This window comes from Sorex araneus, chromosome 2 (assembly GCF_027595985.1).
Source record: "Sorex araneus isolate mSorAra2 chromosome 2, mSorAra2.pri, whole genome shotgun sequence".
NCBI lineage: Eukaryota > Metazoa > Chordata > Mammalia > Eulipotyphla > Soricidae > Sorex > Sorex araneus.
The window spans coordinates 259364319-259379922 of NC_073303.1; the positions used below are offsets into that span (position 1 = coordinate 259364319).

General features: G+C 56.6%; 1 protein-coding gene across 1 annotated transcript in view; it reads right to left on the reverse strand.

The window, feature by feature from the left end:
• Positions 1–15186, reverse strand: part of ADRA1B (adrenoceptor alpha 1B) — a 49498-nt gene extending 34312 nt beyond the window's left edge. Inside the window, exon 1 of the mRNA XM_055127132.1 lies at positions 13906–15186. Within this exon, the coding sequence (XP_054983107.1) occupies positions 13906–14848 (943 nt within the window). The 5' untranslated portion in view covers positions 14849–15186. The remainder of the gene's footprint in view (positions 1–13905) is intronic.
• Between the last annotated feature and the right edge of the window lie 418 nt (positions 15187–15604).

Below are 15604 nucleotides of genomic sequence, written 5' to 3' on the forward strand. Positions count from 1 at the left end.
TAATTTGTTTTTCCAGATACGAACATATATAGTAATGGGTGTGCAAGCACATATATGGAAAGATCTGGAAAGTTCTGCTGGGAAATATGAAACATGAGTCTATAGAGTGAAGGATTATAGGGACTTTTCCTTTCCTTTTTTTTTATATATTGCTGTTATATCTAAGTTAGCTGTTTTTTTTTTTTTCTTTTTGGGTCACACCCAGCAATGCACAGAGGTTACTCCTGGCTCTGAACTCAGGAATTACTCCTGGCAGTGCTCAGGGGACCCTATGGGAAGCTGGGAATCAACTCGGGTTGGCTGCATGCAAGGCAAACACCCTACCCGCTGTGCTATCGCTCCAGCCCCTAAATTAGCTGTTTTCAAAGGGAGAAAATTCTCATTTTGACAATGAATATAAGGCAGGCTTGGAGCGTGCACATAGGTAAGGTGCTTGCCTTGCATGTAGCCCACTCAGGTTTGATTCCCAGCACCACATGGAACCCCCAGAGCCGCTTGAGCACAGAGCCAGGGGTTACTCTGAGTCTGACCCCTCAACATCCTCCACACCCTCAAATGCAGAGGAGGAATCAACAACCAATCTGACAACATTATTGCCACTGACCGGATGGGCTATGCTGACCAGCGAAAAGGTGAAGTAATTAAGCAAATGTTTTAGAATGGGGGGAACCACATGGGGAGAGGTGTGTGTGTGTGTGTGTGTGTGTGTGTGTGTGTGTGTGTACAGAATATATATATTATGCCAAAAATGAGATTAAGAATTATTAAAGACAGCAATAATTCCTTTTTTGGGCCCATTTTTGGTCACATTTTAAAAAATCATTAAATTTTCTTTCATCATATTAATATATTAACAGTTCATCACACTTTCTTAAATATTAAGTGGAATATTTGCTTATTTTGACATATGAAATAGCATGGAGTATACAAAATTGCTAAAATTCTCTGTTTTATCTTTTGCCTCCTAAGGAGACCAAGTAAGTAACTTAAAAAAATAAATTAATATGGGCTCTTAATTTTTTTATTTGTTTGTTTTTGGGCTCACACCAGGTGATGCTCAGGGGTTATTTCTGGCTCTGCAGTCAGAAATTACTCCTGATGGTCTTCAGGGGACCATATGGGATGCTGGAGACCAAACCTGGGTCAGCTGCATGCAAATGCCCTCCTCGCTGTTCTATTGCTCCAGCCCTGGACTCTTACTTCTCAAAAACTTTAACATCACGAATAACTCTCCAAATGATAGATTAGAGAATAGGCTTAACCTATTGGTTTTAATAACACTTCATGTTACTATATTTTAAATTCCTTATAACTGGGCACCATCAGGCCAAACCTAACTTATACTTCTTGCCCGAGTGATTCCATATCTGGGAATGTATCCTGAAAAATGTGGTCCCAGACGTACACGTGAGAGTATTCACTGCAAAATGATGACGGTAGTCAGAGATCAATGAGAGCCAACTGTCAGTCCACAGGGAAACTGACTAGCAGACAGAATAGCTGATCATTTGCCCACCGAAGGGAGAGCGAGAACGCTGAGCATTTAGACTCTGAGACAAAGAGGCAGGGACTGTCACTAACCCTCACATGGTATCGACAGAATTGTCACCACTGTCAAAACCAAACATCCCCCGCACATCCAGTCTCAACTATGTACCCAGAGCACAGGTGCACACACATGCTTGCGAACAGAGTTCCCAGAAGCACACACCAGTGACGGGGTATGAGTGTCCGCTTCTGAGTGTGGGGAGAACGTGGCTCTGGGGTCTGGGAAGGGAAGAACTTTTATTCCACGGCTCTGTCCCCACCCCCAGCTTCTTTGCAATTGAAAAATGTCTATAGGGCTTGAAAGGGGCAGAAAAGTTGGACTGGGGGTGACACAGGGACAGCGGTGGACGTTCTCGGGCACTTTGGTGGTGGTGAAGGTGTAGCAGCAACTTTGCCCGTCAAAGCCTAAATGTTAACATTATTGTCGCTTGTTACCCAAATCAGGATTTTCTTAGCTGGGGGCCATAAGCCCCACACCCCATTGGAATATCACAGGATATTCCAGGGGGTCACGGAGACCCCCTGGAAAATAGTGTAAATGGGAGAAGGGCATAGGTAAAATGGTGTAAATGGGTGAAACTGTGAATGGGAGGGGGCATGGTGAAATGGTGTGAAAGGGGAGGGCACAGCCTAAAGGGCTCACAGGTGCCTGGGTGCCACAGGAAGAAAATAGAGTTGGAAGGAGACCACAGTCTAGGAAAAAGGTGAAGGAACACTGGTCTAAATTACAATATAATTTTTAGTGTCACTGTCACTGTCATCCCATTGTTCATTGATTTGTTCAAGCGGGCAGCAGTAACGTTTCTCAATGTGAGACTTTGTTATTGTTTTTGGCATATCCAATATCCAATACACCACGGGTAGCTTGCCAGGTTCTGCCATTCGGGCTCGATACTCTCGGTAGCTTGCCAGGCTCTCTGAGAGGGGCAAAGGAATCGAACACGGGTCAGCTGCATGAAAGGCAAACGCCCTACCGCTGTGCTATCGCTCCAGTCCCTAAACTACAATAAAATTATTTTATTAGGTTTTGGGCTACACCTGGCATTTTGGGGGCTACTCCTGGCTATATGCCCGGGGGACATTCCTGGCAGCACCCAGGAATCCCGGGGATGGAGGCTCCTGCTACGAGGCCCTCTGCGTGCAGAGCAGGCGCTCAGCCCTCTGACCCAGCTCTCTGGCCCCCATAAAACGAAAGTCTATAGGTTAGTTTTGAGTCATGAGTTGATTAAAATTGCTTTAAGTCATATAAAATGATTATAGTGCATGATGTGACCGTCCAAGTTCTATCTGACCCCCAAACTATTTGAAAGTAAGTATAGAAATCCCTCACTTCCTGAAGTCATTAGTCAAACTCTAACTTAGGGGGCTGGGGGTAGTGGCAGGGGGAGTGGGACAGGAAAAAGAATGTTTGAAAAACTAATCCTTGGCTGAAAGCTAGCAATTTCAAGAGGAATCTAGACGCTGTAGAACGAGCAGAATTTGCCATCAATGGACAACAGATTTATAATATCACACTGCACTTATTTCACATATTTTTGAAATATTTCACTTGTCACTACTTCAAAATGAGAGTTGTTATTTATTTGACTGTTGCTGGGTCTTGTTTATTTAATATGTTAATAAAGGGCCTTTTCCCCCCTGCCATATAATACATTATTTTTTTCAACACAAGTATAACTACCTCAGAGTAATTGGTTTTTCTTTGAAAACGTCTGTCTCTCATTTTATGTGCCTTTTGTGACAAGGGACTCGGCCAGACTCACGTACGGAGTGGCCAAGGGCTTCCCTTGCTCTTCAGACCAGAGGTGATATATGACCCGAATATAAGAAATCCAAGATGTAATTTTTTTTTTGGTCCCAGTTGGTGAAGGCTCCTCCTCCCCCTGGCTACCCGTTGGCCCCGTGCCCAGCCCTGTCTTCGAGTGTGAGCCCTGGGCCCGTGCCCGAGAGGGACAGCGAGCCCTGCTTGCCCTTGGTTCCATGTTAACCGCCTCCTGGGCCACGGCCAGGGCACTGAGCTCAGCCGCTAAGTCAAGCACGTTAGCCTGGCAGAAACTCGATCTTCAAGAAGAATTTCAAAAAGTGTCCAGAGCCAGGCCCCCAAATTCATCCCAGTGGGAGGCGGAGAAGGCTTGGGGCGGGGGGGGGGGGGGGGGAGGGAACAGGCTACTTCTGTGTGCTGGAACACGATGTTTCTCCACACTGGCCTGGATTGCTGGTGTGAGAGCACAGTTTGGGGTGAGGCCGAGAAGAGGCGCGGGTGAGGGCTTCGAGGGGCTCCCACGTGCCCCAGTACAGCCGGCCGAGAGGATTGGCGTGAGGTGGGCAAAGACCCCGTCCCTGACAGCTCTCAGGGCTGTGCCAGTCTCCCCCCAAGACCGTTTGCGCCCGCCCTTCCTTACAGAGACACTCATCATTCAGATCACACCATCTGTCTTGGGCTGGAATTGATTCTCTCTGCCACTGACTCACTCGTCCACTGTCAGCCCCGGACGCAGATCCCTGCTCAGTCACAGGTGTGCGCACGCCTCCCTCCCACCAGAAGCATGCGTATGAATTTACGTGTTTCTTCCTTTAACTCGTATTCATGCCACCTCCCTCCCTTTGGTTTGTGTTGGGGCCACACTTGGTGGTTCTCAGGGCTTACTCCCGGCTCTGAGCTCCTCAGGGAGCACTCTTGGTGGTGCTCTGGGGACCCAAGAGGTTGGCCGTGTGCAAGGCACACAGAACTCTCAGTGGCCCCTGCACTCTCACGCTCAGCCTTCCTTTGATCTCTTGAGGTTGCGGCGACCTGAATCCTCTGCTCCCCCCACATGAAGGCAAGAGGAATGCTCCACGGGAACGCTTGCTCCAGGGCTTAAAGAGGGGGGACACCACAGCACACAGTGGACACACTCTGAAAGTTAGAGGGGACATTTGCATGAGCCACGAGTGGTGAGGTTTTAGTCAATGACAGCCTGCTTCCACCACCAGTCTCTATCCATAGTCTGGGTGTGCCGTGGGGTCTGACCAAGGACAGTGTCACTCTAAAGATCCCCACAGTGAGCCCAGTGTGGGACCTACTGCCACAGTACCACATCCACAGGTCCCTCTGCACAGCCCACGGAGGGATCCACCACCAAGGTACATCCACAGATCCCTCCACACAGCCCACGGGAGGGATCCACCACCAAGGTGCATCCACAGATCCCTCCGCACAGCCCACGGGGGGATCCACCACCAAGGTGCATTCACAGATCCCTCCGCACAGCCCACGGGGGATCCACCACCAAGGTGCATTCACAGATCCCTCCGCACAGCCCACGGGGGGGATCCACCACCAAGGTGCATCCACAGATCCCTCCGCACAGCCCACGGGGGGATCCACCACCAAGGTGCATCCACAGATCCCTCCGCACAGCCCACGGGGGGATCCACCACCAAGGTGCATCCACAGATCCCTCCGCACAGCCCACGGGGGGATCCACCACCAACGTACATCCACAGATCCCTCCGCACAGCCCACGGGGGGATCCACCACCAACGTACATCCACAGATCCCTCCGCACAGCCCACGGGGGGATCCACCACCAAGGTACATTCACAGATCCCTCCGCACAGCCCACGGGGGGTATCCATCACCAAGGTACATTCACAGATCCCTCCGCACAGCCCACGGAGGGATCCATCACCAAGGTACATCCACAGATCCCTCCGCACAGCCCACGGAGGGATCTACCGCCAAAGTGCATGCATAGATCCCTCCGCACAGCCCATGGGGGCATCCATCACCAAGGTATAGCGACAGAGTCGGGGGCGGGGGGAGAATCCACCACCAAAGTATATCCACAGATCCCTCCACAGAGTCCACAAGGGTGGGGGGGAAATCCACCACCACGGTACATCCACAGATCCCTCGCACATCCCACAGAAGGGTCCGCCACCACGGTACATCCACAGATCCCGCTGCAGAGCCCACAGAGGGATCTACCACGGCTGCACGGTCACCCTGCAGGGCCATCCTGGTCCCTAGCTCGCAGACACACTATGTCTTAGAGCCGGTAGTGCTGTGTACCTCCAACTCCAGGCCAATTTATGGGGTAAGTCAGATTGCTGTGACCTCCCGTTTAGTTGTGGGTCCTGAGTGTGTGTGTGTGTGTGTGTGTGTTTGTCTGTGTGTGTGTGTTAGCTGGAATTATAGTTGGAGGTGGGGGTGACATTCTTTATTTTTTTGCTTTTTGGGTCACACCCGGCAATGCACAGGGGTTACTCCTGGATTTGCACTCAGGAATTACCCCTGGTGGTGCTTGGGGGACCATATAGGATGATGGGAATTGAACCCTGGTTGGCCGAGTACAAGGCAAATGCCCTACCCATTGTGCTATCACTCCAGCCCCAGGAGATAACATTCCTTCTCAATACCTTGATCCCTTCTAAAGATCAGAATCTGGGGATGTAATAAAGTCACTCTTCTGTGGGGACCAGCTCTGACCCAGAAGTAAGAGGGCTGGAGAAATGAGGGGGAAGCGGGGTGGGCTGGCAGTGGACGGGTCTCCCCCCAGGCGTGACAACGCTGCGACACAGAATGAGAGCCCCTGTGTAATCCTGGTTTTCACGTCTTCCCCTGGTGCTCTACTAGTCCTTCCCGTGGGAGCCTGTTGGTGTTCTAAGGTCAGGACCGTCACATTTTAATCACTTTTTAACCTGCTGGTGGTTGAATTCAGGATGGGGTCAAGCCCCTTAACTCTAAGCCTATGTCCTCATTCATAAAGTGGGGCACCCTCTTCCCAACTTGATGGGCTGGGGAGACGTTCCAGTGACGGATGCATCCAGAGGAGACTGAATCGCAGCCACAATGGCCATTTCCCCCCGAGCGTCTGTCTACTACGTCCATCCTGGGGCCTGGGAGACAAGACCCTGGGCTCCAGCTTTAAGGCCAGGGGTCACCGCTGGAGATGCCTAGACCCGTCCTCCTCCCCGTGGACAGTAGGACACATGTCACCAACAGGGGGTAGACAGGGAGAGTCGCCACTGCCAAGAAGAGGGGTGGGAAGCAGGGGCGTGCCCAGAGAGGGGAATTCAGGAGCACTGGGGGGTCCAGGGAGGCCAGAATCTGGAGTTAGAGCAGACGAGAGGCGCGAGCTGGGCAGCTGGAATCGTGCAGAGGGAAATGCCAGGTCTACTGGGGGGGAAGCAAGGAGCCGGAGAAGCAGCTGTTTCTGCTGGACCCACAGTGCCAGTCCTGCTCGCTCTCAGAGAAGATGCGCTCACGATCTGCAGGGGAGAGGCCGGCGCTCATCCTCATGCCCAGACACGTGGCAGGGGGCCTTTGTCAGGTGGGCCACTAGGGCCCTGGCAGGAACCCAGCAATGTTCTTCATGGTCACGGGTTTCATAAAATTTAAGAACCACATCTATAAGCTGCATTTTTTCCCCCACACCTGGCTGTGCTCAGGGCTTACTCCTGACTCTGCATTCAGGAATGACTCCCAGCAGGGAACCCTCGAGGATGCTGGGGCTGGAGCACAGGTTGGCCACGTACCAGGCAAGCACCCTCCTACTCACTGCGCTCTCTCACTGCACTGGGCCCTATTAACTGCAATCTTTTTTTTTTCTTCTTATTTTTGGATCACACCCAGTGATGCGCAGCGGTTATCCTGGCTCTGCACTCAGGAATTACTTCTTTCGGTGCTTGAGGGACCATATGGGATGACGGGGATCGAACCCAGATCAGCCGTGTGCAAGGCAAACGCCCCACCCATTGTACTATCTCTCTGGCCCTAACTGCAATCTTTTTTTTTTTTTTTGCTTTTTGGGTCACACCTGGCGATGCTCAGGGGTTACTCCTGGCTCTGCACTCAGGAATTACTCCTGGCAGTGCTCAGGGAACCCTATGGGATGCTGGGAATCGAACCTGGGTCAGCTGCATGCAAGGCAAATGCCCTACCCGCTGTGCTATCACTCCAGCCCCCCTAACTGCAATCTTAAAGTCATCAGGACCACTGCCTTTCCCAGTCCAACTTTATCTTTTTATTTGAATAAAAAAAATCTTATTAGGAGTTTGTTGACCACTTGGGTGTGGTTTACAGTTCTTTTTTCCAGCCTAATTTTTGGTCTGAGTTACTGCAAGGTGGAAAGTAACTTCTAACAAAACTTTTGCCCGGCCAGGTCATCCGAGAGGTGGGAGCAGAGGCTGACCCCGAAGAGGACACGAGGCCCCTGGTGCTGGGAACATTCGGCGAGGTGGAGGCGGAGGCGGGTCTACGGCGGAAGTGCCCGAAGCCGGCGACTACGCAGCAAAAAACAGACTCCAGATTTTATGTATTTTGCCAAATCTGATAAAAGTCATGACATTACCTATGATAGGCTGTGAAGCGGAAAAGAGCCAAAGTATCCACAATAAAAGAAGAAATGTTGACCCAGCTCGCTCGAGGAAAGACTCAATTATTTTTATAGCTGCTAGTGCTCATCAGGACGAGGCCGCTCGGCAGCTAAATGACAGGAGGTCCCCTACACCCCCGTTCCTCCTCAGAATGGTGTGCCTACTTCCTCCCTGCACTTCCAGGGGGCGCAGAGCCCCACAGCTCTGTGTGTGTTACGGCGGGGGGGGGTACCCAGTGATGGATTCTTTAGCATCACCTGATCGCCCTGGAGTGAATCCGGGCAACTGCCATGAGCCCTGGAGCGCCCGAGAGCTTCCCTGAGCTGACAAGCGGGGTGGGAAGGGCGGCCCTTCACCCGGCACGGCTCAGAGTACTGGGAAGGAAATGGAGACACGCTGGCGGGTGGATGAGGTGTGGTGGGGGGCCGGGACAGCAGGAGACCCCCGCAGGGACAGGAGAGGCCCACGTGGGAGGGCCTGTCTTCCCGTCTTCCGAACCACACAGCCACGCTCACCTGGCCTCTGGCATATGATTGGTAATATTTTTGTCTCTGCCAATAGATCCTTAAATACACACACACACACACACACACACACACACTCGCGCGCGCGCGCGCGCGCGCGCCTCCCCCCACCTATTTTCACTACTGTCTTACAAAGAAATGATATTTTAGGGGCCAGAGACATAGGGCAGGCGTTCAAGTGTGTGCCTTGAATACGACTGTCCCAAGTTCAATTCCTGTCACCACAGGGTCCCTTCTGACACCCCCCTCCCGCCCCTCCTCAGCACTTCCGGGCGCCCTCTCTTCCTTCCGGCCGCCTGTCCCCTGGGCCCTCTGCTTGGGCTCCAGCTGTCCAGGCCCCTCACAAACGTCTCCTCTCACTGTCCTTGACGGCACGAACATTCAAGGCCTCTGTGCTGCGTGGATCCCCTTTCTACTCTTTCGTTATTCTGGGGGGCGGCGGAGGGGGAAATCTGGGGGTGCTTAGGCATCACTCCTGGCCATACTCGGGGGTCCATATGTGGTATAAGGGGTGGACTAGGGTGGGCTGCCTTGCTCACACAACCCCCTCCATTCTTCCTGATAGAATATTTCCAATCACTGGTCACAATTTATGTTCCTCTGTGTGTGTGAGTTTGTGTGTGCCAGAGTGAGTGAGTTTGTGTGTGTGAGAGTGTGTGCTCCTCTGTGTGTGTGAGTATATGTGAGAGTATGTAAGAGTATGAGTGTATGTGAGTATGTGTGTTCCTGTGCGTGTGTGAGCATTCCTGTACGTTCCTGTGTGTGTGAGTGTGAGTTTGTGTGTGTGAGTGTGTGTTCCTCTGTAGTGTGTGAGTGTGAGAGTGTGGGGGTGTAAGTGTGTGTGTGTTCCTATGTGTGTGAGTGTGAGTGTGTGTTCCTGTGTATATTCCTCTGTGTGTGAGTGTATGTGAGAGTGTGTGTGAGTGTGTGTGTTCCTGTGTGTTCCTATGTGTGTGTGTGTGAGTGTATGTGTTGCTGTGTGTGTGAGAGTGTGTGTGATCCTGGTGTGTTCCTGTGTGTGTGAGTGTGTGTGAGTGTGTTCCTGTGTGTGTTGTGTGAGAGTGTGTGTTTTCCTATGTGTGAGTTATAGTGTGTGTGTTGCTGTGTGTGTGTGTGTGTGTGAGTGTGTGTGCGGGGACCTGGCTGTCAGCATCAGGGCCAGAAGTGCTCTAAGTGTGCGAGGAAGCCTTTGAGAATGATCCGTACACAACAGGCCCGTCTCCCTTCTGGGGTGTCTCTCTTCCAGGAAGGATTTCCCGGTGCAAAATATCCCCTTGCTCAAGTCAATCACTTTCCTTGTGAATTCCTCTAATCCCTGAGTTTGAAAGCTCGGGGCTGGAGGATTAGTGTGTGTGTGTGTGTGTGTGTGTGTGTGTGTGTGTGTGTGTGTGTAGGGGGGGTGTGTCTCTGTCTCAGTCATCCCTGAAACCATCCCCCCATGACACCCCCCCCCAGCTTCCCCTGCCCCCTCACCTCTGGTCAGAGGGTGGCGACTGGCTGGCCCCAGCTTGATGAGGACGTCGGGATAAACAAGGCCCGGGAGAGGGAATGGGAGCGGGTTGCAGAGCCCGACTGTTTCCTTGAAATTGACCTTCATTTATTCGGAGGGGAAAGCAGTTAGCTCAATAATGGCTTCCAGGCCTTTCAGCATGTAAAAGGCGGAAGAAAGATTGGGAGCAAGGCGAGGTTCCAGAGCTTTCCAAACAGCCCGCCGCCCGCAGCTCCCGTGCACTGCCGAGACTTCCTGTGCCCCGCGCCCCCAGACCCCCAGGCCCGCCGCGCCACGCGCACCCCTCAGAAACAGGCTCTCCCTGCGCCCCTGCCCGGCCTTCCGGGGCTGGCGGGAGCCTCACCCCAGCGCGCTGCCAGCGGCCGGGGAAGGCGGTGCCACTGCTCCCGCTACTTCCTGTCCCTGCGTGGCCTGGCTCCAGGGGTCGAATGAAGGGGTCACTGTCGGGAGGAGTCCACCCCTGCTCCCGGGCCTTGGGGGCTCTGCAGCCACAGGGAGTGTGGGGAGAGCGGGAGGCGGCCGCGCTCTGTGGCCAGCCGGACCCCACTCCCCCCAACAGATGGACGGACGGAGCCCCCAGAGGAAGGTGCTGGGGTGGGCACGGCCCGTCCCCCTTCCCGGAGGATCCCAGTCCTCCTCTCCCATCAGACGGACACTGTTCTCGGAATCCTGGGAGCCTGCCCCTGGGAATCACTCCCACCTGCACCCCCCAGACCCACGCTCCTTCCTTCCAGCAAAGAGCCACGGTGGAAGATTCACAACTTGGAAGCTTCTTCAGAGGCCGGCCGGGGAAGGGTGGGGGGGCGGCTGCTGGGCAACGTGCCCCTGTGTGCTCCTTTCCATCCGGGCAGAGGCCAGGAGCCCACATGTCCACTTCGCTTGGAGCCCTGCCTCCCCCTTTGCTGCTGGGAGGCCTCCGGTCCCTTTAGGGGCCTGCACTTCACAGAGGGTGGGTTTCCAGGGGAGGTGTGTGTGTGTGTGTGTGTGTGTGTGTGTGTGTGCGCGCGTGCATGCACGTGTGTGCGTGCATGCATGTGTGTAGGTGTGTGTGCGTGCGTGTGAGCACGTGTGTGTGTGTGTGTGTGTGTGTGGCGGGGGGCTGTCAGCTCGGGGACAGCACCGAGGGTGACTTTGGGAGGGTGCTACAGATAAACGAAGGTTTTCCTGCCCTGGCAGGGAGAGGAGGCGGGGTTCGGCGGCACCTCGCTTTCCAAGGCCTGGAGACGTGAGGGGTGAGAGCTCAGGAAGGCGTGGGCAGGACCTGGGGAGATGGGATCGCATAAGCGAGAAGAACCTCAAGTGGGGGCTGGCCCTGGGGCTGGGGTAGGCGCCGGGGAGGCTGGAGCAGGAAGGGAGTAGAAGGAGCCCCCGGCCAGGCTGGCTCCAAGCCGGCCCGTCTTTACGGGACCTTCTGGCAGGTGAGTGAGATCCGTCTGACTCCCCAAATCCGTTTCTCCATGGATTCGGCCGAAGGAACTATAGGCTTATCCAGGGGCCCGAGGGGCTTCTCATCCCATTTACAGCTGGAGAGCCCGTGATATGGCCCCACCCTCCAGAAGTGAGTTATGAAGACCAGAGAGGTAAAGCGACAAGGTCAAGATCACAGAGCAGACAGGTGGCAAGGTCCAGCGGGCCTTGATTCCTCCCAGCCCCGGGCAGAGCTGTCTCTGTGCCATGCCATTCTCACGTGCCCGCCCCTCGGGTCTCCCCTGCCACCCTAGCCTGCGGGGGCCTTCTCCTTCAGGGGGTGCTCTATCACAGTCTCTGCAGGCCGGGGGCAGAGGTGAAAGGAGGTTCGGAGAAAGATCTGACTCCCCGGGGAGCCTCTGGCCATGGGCAAGGGGCTGGCAAGGGAGAGGAAAAACAAATCCAGTTCGAGCCGTGGGGGCTGGGTCTGGGTCAGGGCACTGCCCACGGGCCAGGCACAGTACTGCGTTCCTCCCACCCGTGAGAGCAGTGCTCACAGAACCGAGAGAACAAGCCCCGCTGGGCGGACGGAGAGACCGAGGGCCCCAGAGGAGGGCTCGGGGCCGGAGCCAGGGTATAGCTTGCCCTGCATGCAGCCGACCCGGGTTGGACCCTCAGCACCCCGCATGGGCCCCTGAACACGGCCAGGAGTGGTTCCTCAGTGCCGAGCCTGAGGGGGTCTTTGGGCGGGGTGTGGCCCCCAAACGAAACAACACAAAATGAGGCGGGGGGGGGGGGTTGTCATAGGCCCAAGGTCACAGAGAACCTAGGTGACCAAGTCCCCTTCTGCCTCTGCTCTGCTGAATGCGACTGTCGCCCACCACCACCCAAAGACCCCGCAAAGGGGACCCCCGAAACTGCAGGAACTGAAGGCTCCTAGGCTGTGGTCCCCGCACAGGGCAGGACTTCAAGCCTGCCCACAGCACATGCGGCAAACACTTCCGAGAGGCGTGAGCGTGAGCGAGTGCGGGCGCTCCAGCAGAGGCAGGGCTGAGGCCGAGCCCGCCCGCCTCCTCTCCCTGCACCCCCCAGCCCGCCGACACGGTAGGGCAGCGCCTGGCGTCAGTTTGCTCTTTCCACCTGCCGCCCACTCTGGGCAGCAGCGTGTCATCTGAAGGTTAGTGACTTGAGGGATTTGGTGCTGCCCAGGACGAACGGCCCCCCCCCCCCCGTGTGTGTGTGTGTGTGTGTGTGTGTGTGTGTGTGTGTGTGCGTCTGCGGGTAGACGTGGCCCAGAGCTGGGAGCAGCTGATCATCCCATCCGTTTCCCCCCTTCTGAGACCCTGGAGCACCCATGGTGGGACCATGACTGCGTTCCTCGTTCCTTGTCTGGAGACCCCCCCGGGAGATGAGCAGGAAGCCAAAAGTGGCTTAATGCTTCCGAGAGGCGACAGGGGTCTCCCCAGTCACGGGGGTCTCCCCAGTCACGGGGATCTCCCGTCTTGCCAGCAGCTCGCCTTCCAAACGCGCCCCAAGCTTCCCCGGGGAAGAACCCGGGCGCCCTTTAAACCACTCAGTGAGCAGGACCAGGAGACAAAAGATGAAGGCGCCCATTTAGATGGGAGGGCAAAAGGACTTAATGCCCTCTTGGCAGGGTTTGGCTCTGACAGCCGCAGGTGAGGGGCAGCTCCCATTTAATTCTGGTTTCTTCTCTAAATCACGAATTAGCAGCATATTTTTTTTTTGGGGGGGAGGGTGCGTGGGAACCTTCTCTTCCCAAATTACAAGCCTGAGATAACTTCAGGGCTGGGGGTGGGGGGTGTGTGGCTAAAAAAAAAAATGCCCCGTCTTAAGAGAGGAGGAAGGGAGCGTGTGGAGGTGATGAAGCCCACGGGGGATGGGAGGCGACAGCCCCTGCCCGCTCGGGGCCGAGCTGCGCGCTCTGCGGGAGCCCTGGAAATGCTGAATGAAAACTGCCTTTCTGCGTACGAGCCGCCTCCCTGCTGCCCAAATACCGCGTCTGCGGTAACTACAAACTATTTTGTATGCTGCATTAGTGTCGCTGCCTCTGCCGCCGGCACAGCGTTACTACTGAAAGAATGCCGGTGAGCCGCGCGGGGCCGGTGTCCTTTCTTTAATTATTAAACCCGGGCTGTACGAGTGAGTCACTCTGCATACCAGATTTCTCCCTCCCGAGCTTCTATTTTGAGTGACTCGCGTCTCCGCGAGCCCCACTATCACCTGAGTTGGTTCTCGGCCAGTTACCCCATCTGCAAAGCCTGTGCAGAGCCACCACTATGTTCCAACCTCTACAGGCACACACAGGCTGCATAAACACGCGTGCACACGCGCGCGCACACACACACGCGCGCGCGCACACACATGCACACACATGCATACACGCATACGCGCACACACACATGCACGCACGCACGCACGCACACCACGTCCCCGCCCCCCTGCCCTCGACAACTTCCCAGTAAACTCCTAGTAACGCGAGACTGGCGAACCCCCCCTCCCCCCCATTCCCCGACCTCCCTCCGGGCCCCGACTCACCCAGCGGCAGGGCGATGAAGAAGGGCAGCCAACACAAGATGAACATGCCGACCACGATGCCCAGGGTCTTGGCCGCCTTCTTCTCGCGGGAGAACTTGAAAAGTTTGACGGCGATGGAACTTCTAGGGTGGTGGCCCTTGGCCCTGGTGCTGCTGAGCGCGTCCTCGTGAAAGTTCTTGGAGTGGATCCTCAGCGTCAGCTCCTTGGAGTTGGACATCTCCTTCATGACGCCGGCCTCCAGGTTCTTGGTGGTCCTCTTGGCCACGATGTAGACGCGGCAGTACATGACCAGGATGACGGCCAGCGGGATGTAGAAGGAGCCCAGGGAGGAGAAGAGGGCGTAGAAGGGCTCCTCCGTCACCTTGCACTCCTTGTCGTCCTTGGGGGCCGGCTCCTTCCAGCCCAGCAGGGGCCCGATGGAGATGACCGTGGACAGGACCCAGACGCCCAGCAGCGCCAGGATGGCCTTCCGGCGGGTGACCAGCGTGGGGTACTGCAGGGAGTAGCGCACGCCGATGTAGCGGTCGATGGAGATGGCGCACAGGCTCAGGATGGAGGCCGTGCAGCAGAGCACGTCCACGGCGGCCCAGATGTCGCAGAAGACGCGGCCCAGCACCCAGTAGCCCAGCACCTCCAGGGCGGCCGAGAAGGGCAGCACGGTGCAGCTCAGCAGTAGGTCGGCGATGGCCAGGTTGACGATGAAGTAGTTGGTGGGCGTCCGCAGGTGGCGGTTGCAGGCCACCGACAGGATGACCAGGATGTTGCCCACGATGGCGAAGAGGATGAAGGCGCCCAGCGCCAGGCCCACGGAGATGGCCCGGGTGAGGTCCAGCTCGGGCAGCGTGGCGTTGTTGCTCGAGGTCTGGTTGGGGCCGGTGAGGTTGGCATCTCCCCAGGGGGCAGGTGCTGACGTGTTGTGGCCGGGGTCCAGGTCGGGATTCATCTTAGAGTCCGCCCTCCATAGCCGGGGGGCGGGGGTGTGTGATGGGGCTGGCTGGGGCTGCAGCCCAGGCTCCTCAGCTGTGCCCAAACTTTGCTGCCCCCGTGGTCGGCTTCCCAGGGGCGCCCTTCCGGCCAGAAGTCATCTCCGCGGGCAGCGCCGCCGGGGGCCCCGCGCGTCTCCTCCCTGCACCGGGAGAAGGAAGGAGCCGCTCGCTCTCTCCTCGCTCGCTCCCTCGCTCGCTCGCTCGCTCGCTCGCCTGTCAGAGGGAGGAGGAGAGAGGGGACGAGGCGGCAGCTCCAAGTTCAATGGTCCACGTCAGGCGCGCGCGGGCCGGGCTGGCAGGGCGCGCGCGGGCGGGCGGGCGGGCGCGCGGCGGGGCGCGGGCCAGGGGCGCCCGGCTGGCCGGGCCGGCCCGCGGCGGGTCTGCGGACAGCGGCGCCTCAGCCCAGCAGCGCCGGGGAGGGTCTGCTTCCAGCGAGCCGCCTCTGGGCTGGAACGCTCGGCGGTGACATCAGGCGGGGGAGCCCGGCGCCCTGACTCCGCGCGGCACTAGGGGGCAATGCGGGCCCAGCCAAGGCGCGCGCAGCCCCGACGCCGCTCCCCCGGGTCCTCCCGGGCCGGGCGCGCCCCCCTGCCCTGCCAGCCCCCTGCACTGGCCCCGGGCGTGGGAGAAGGGGGGTGGGTCTCCCTGACCCCGCCCCGCTGACCCCCGCCCCCGCGGGGAGCCCCTGGGAATTGCTTTGCCCACTTCACTCT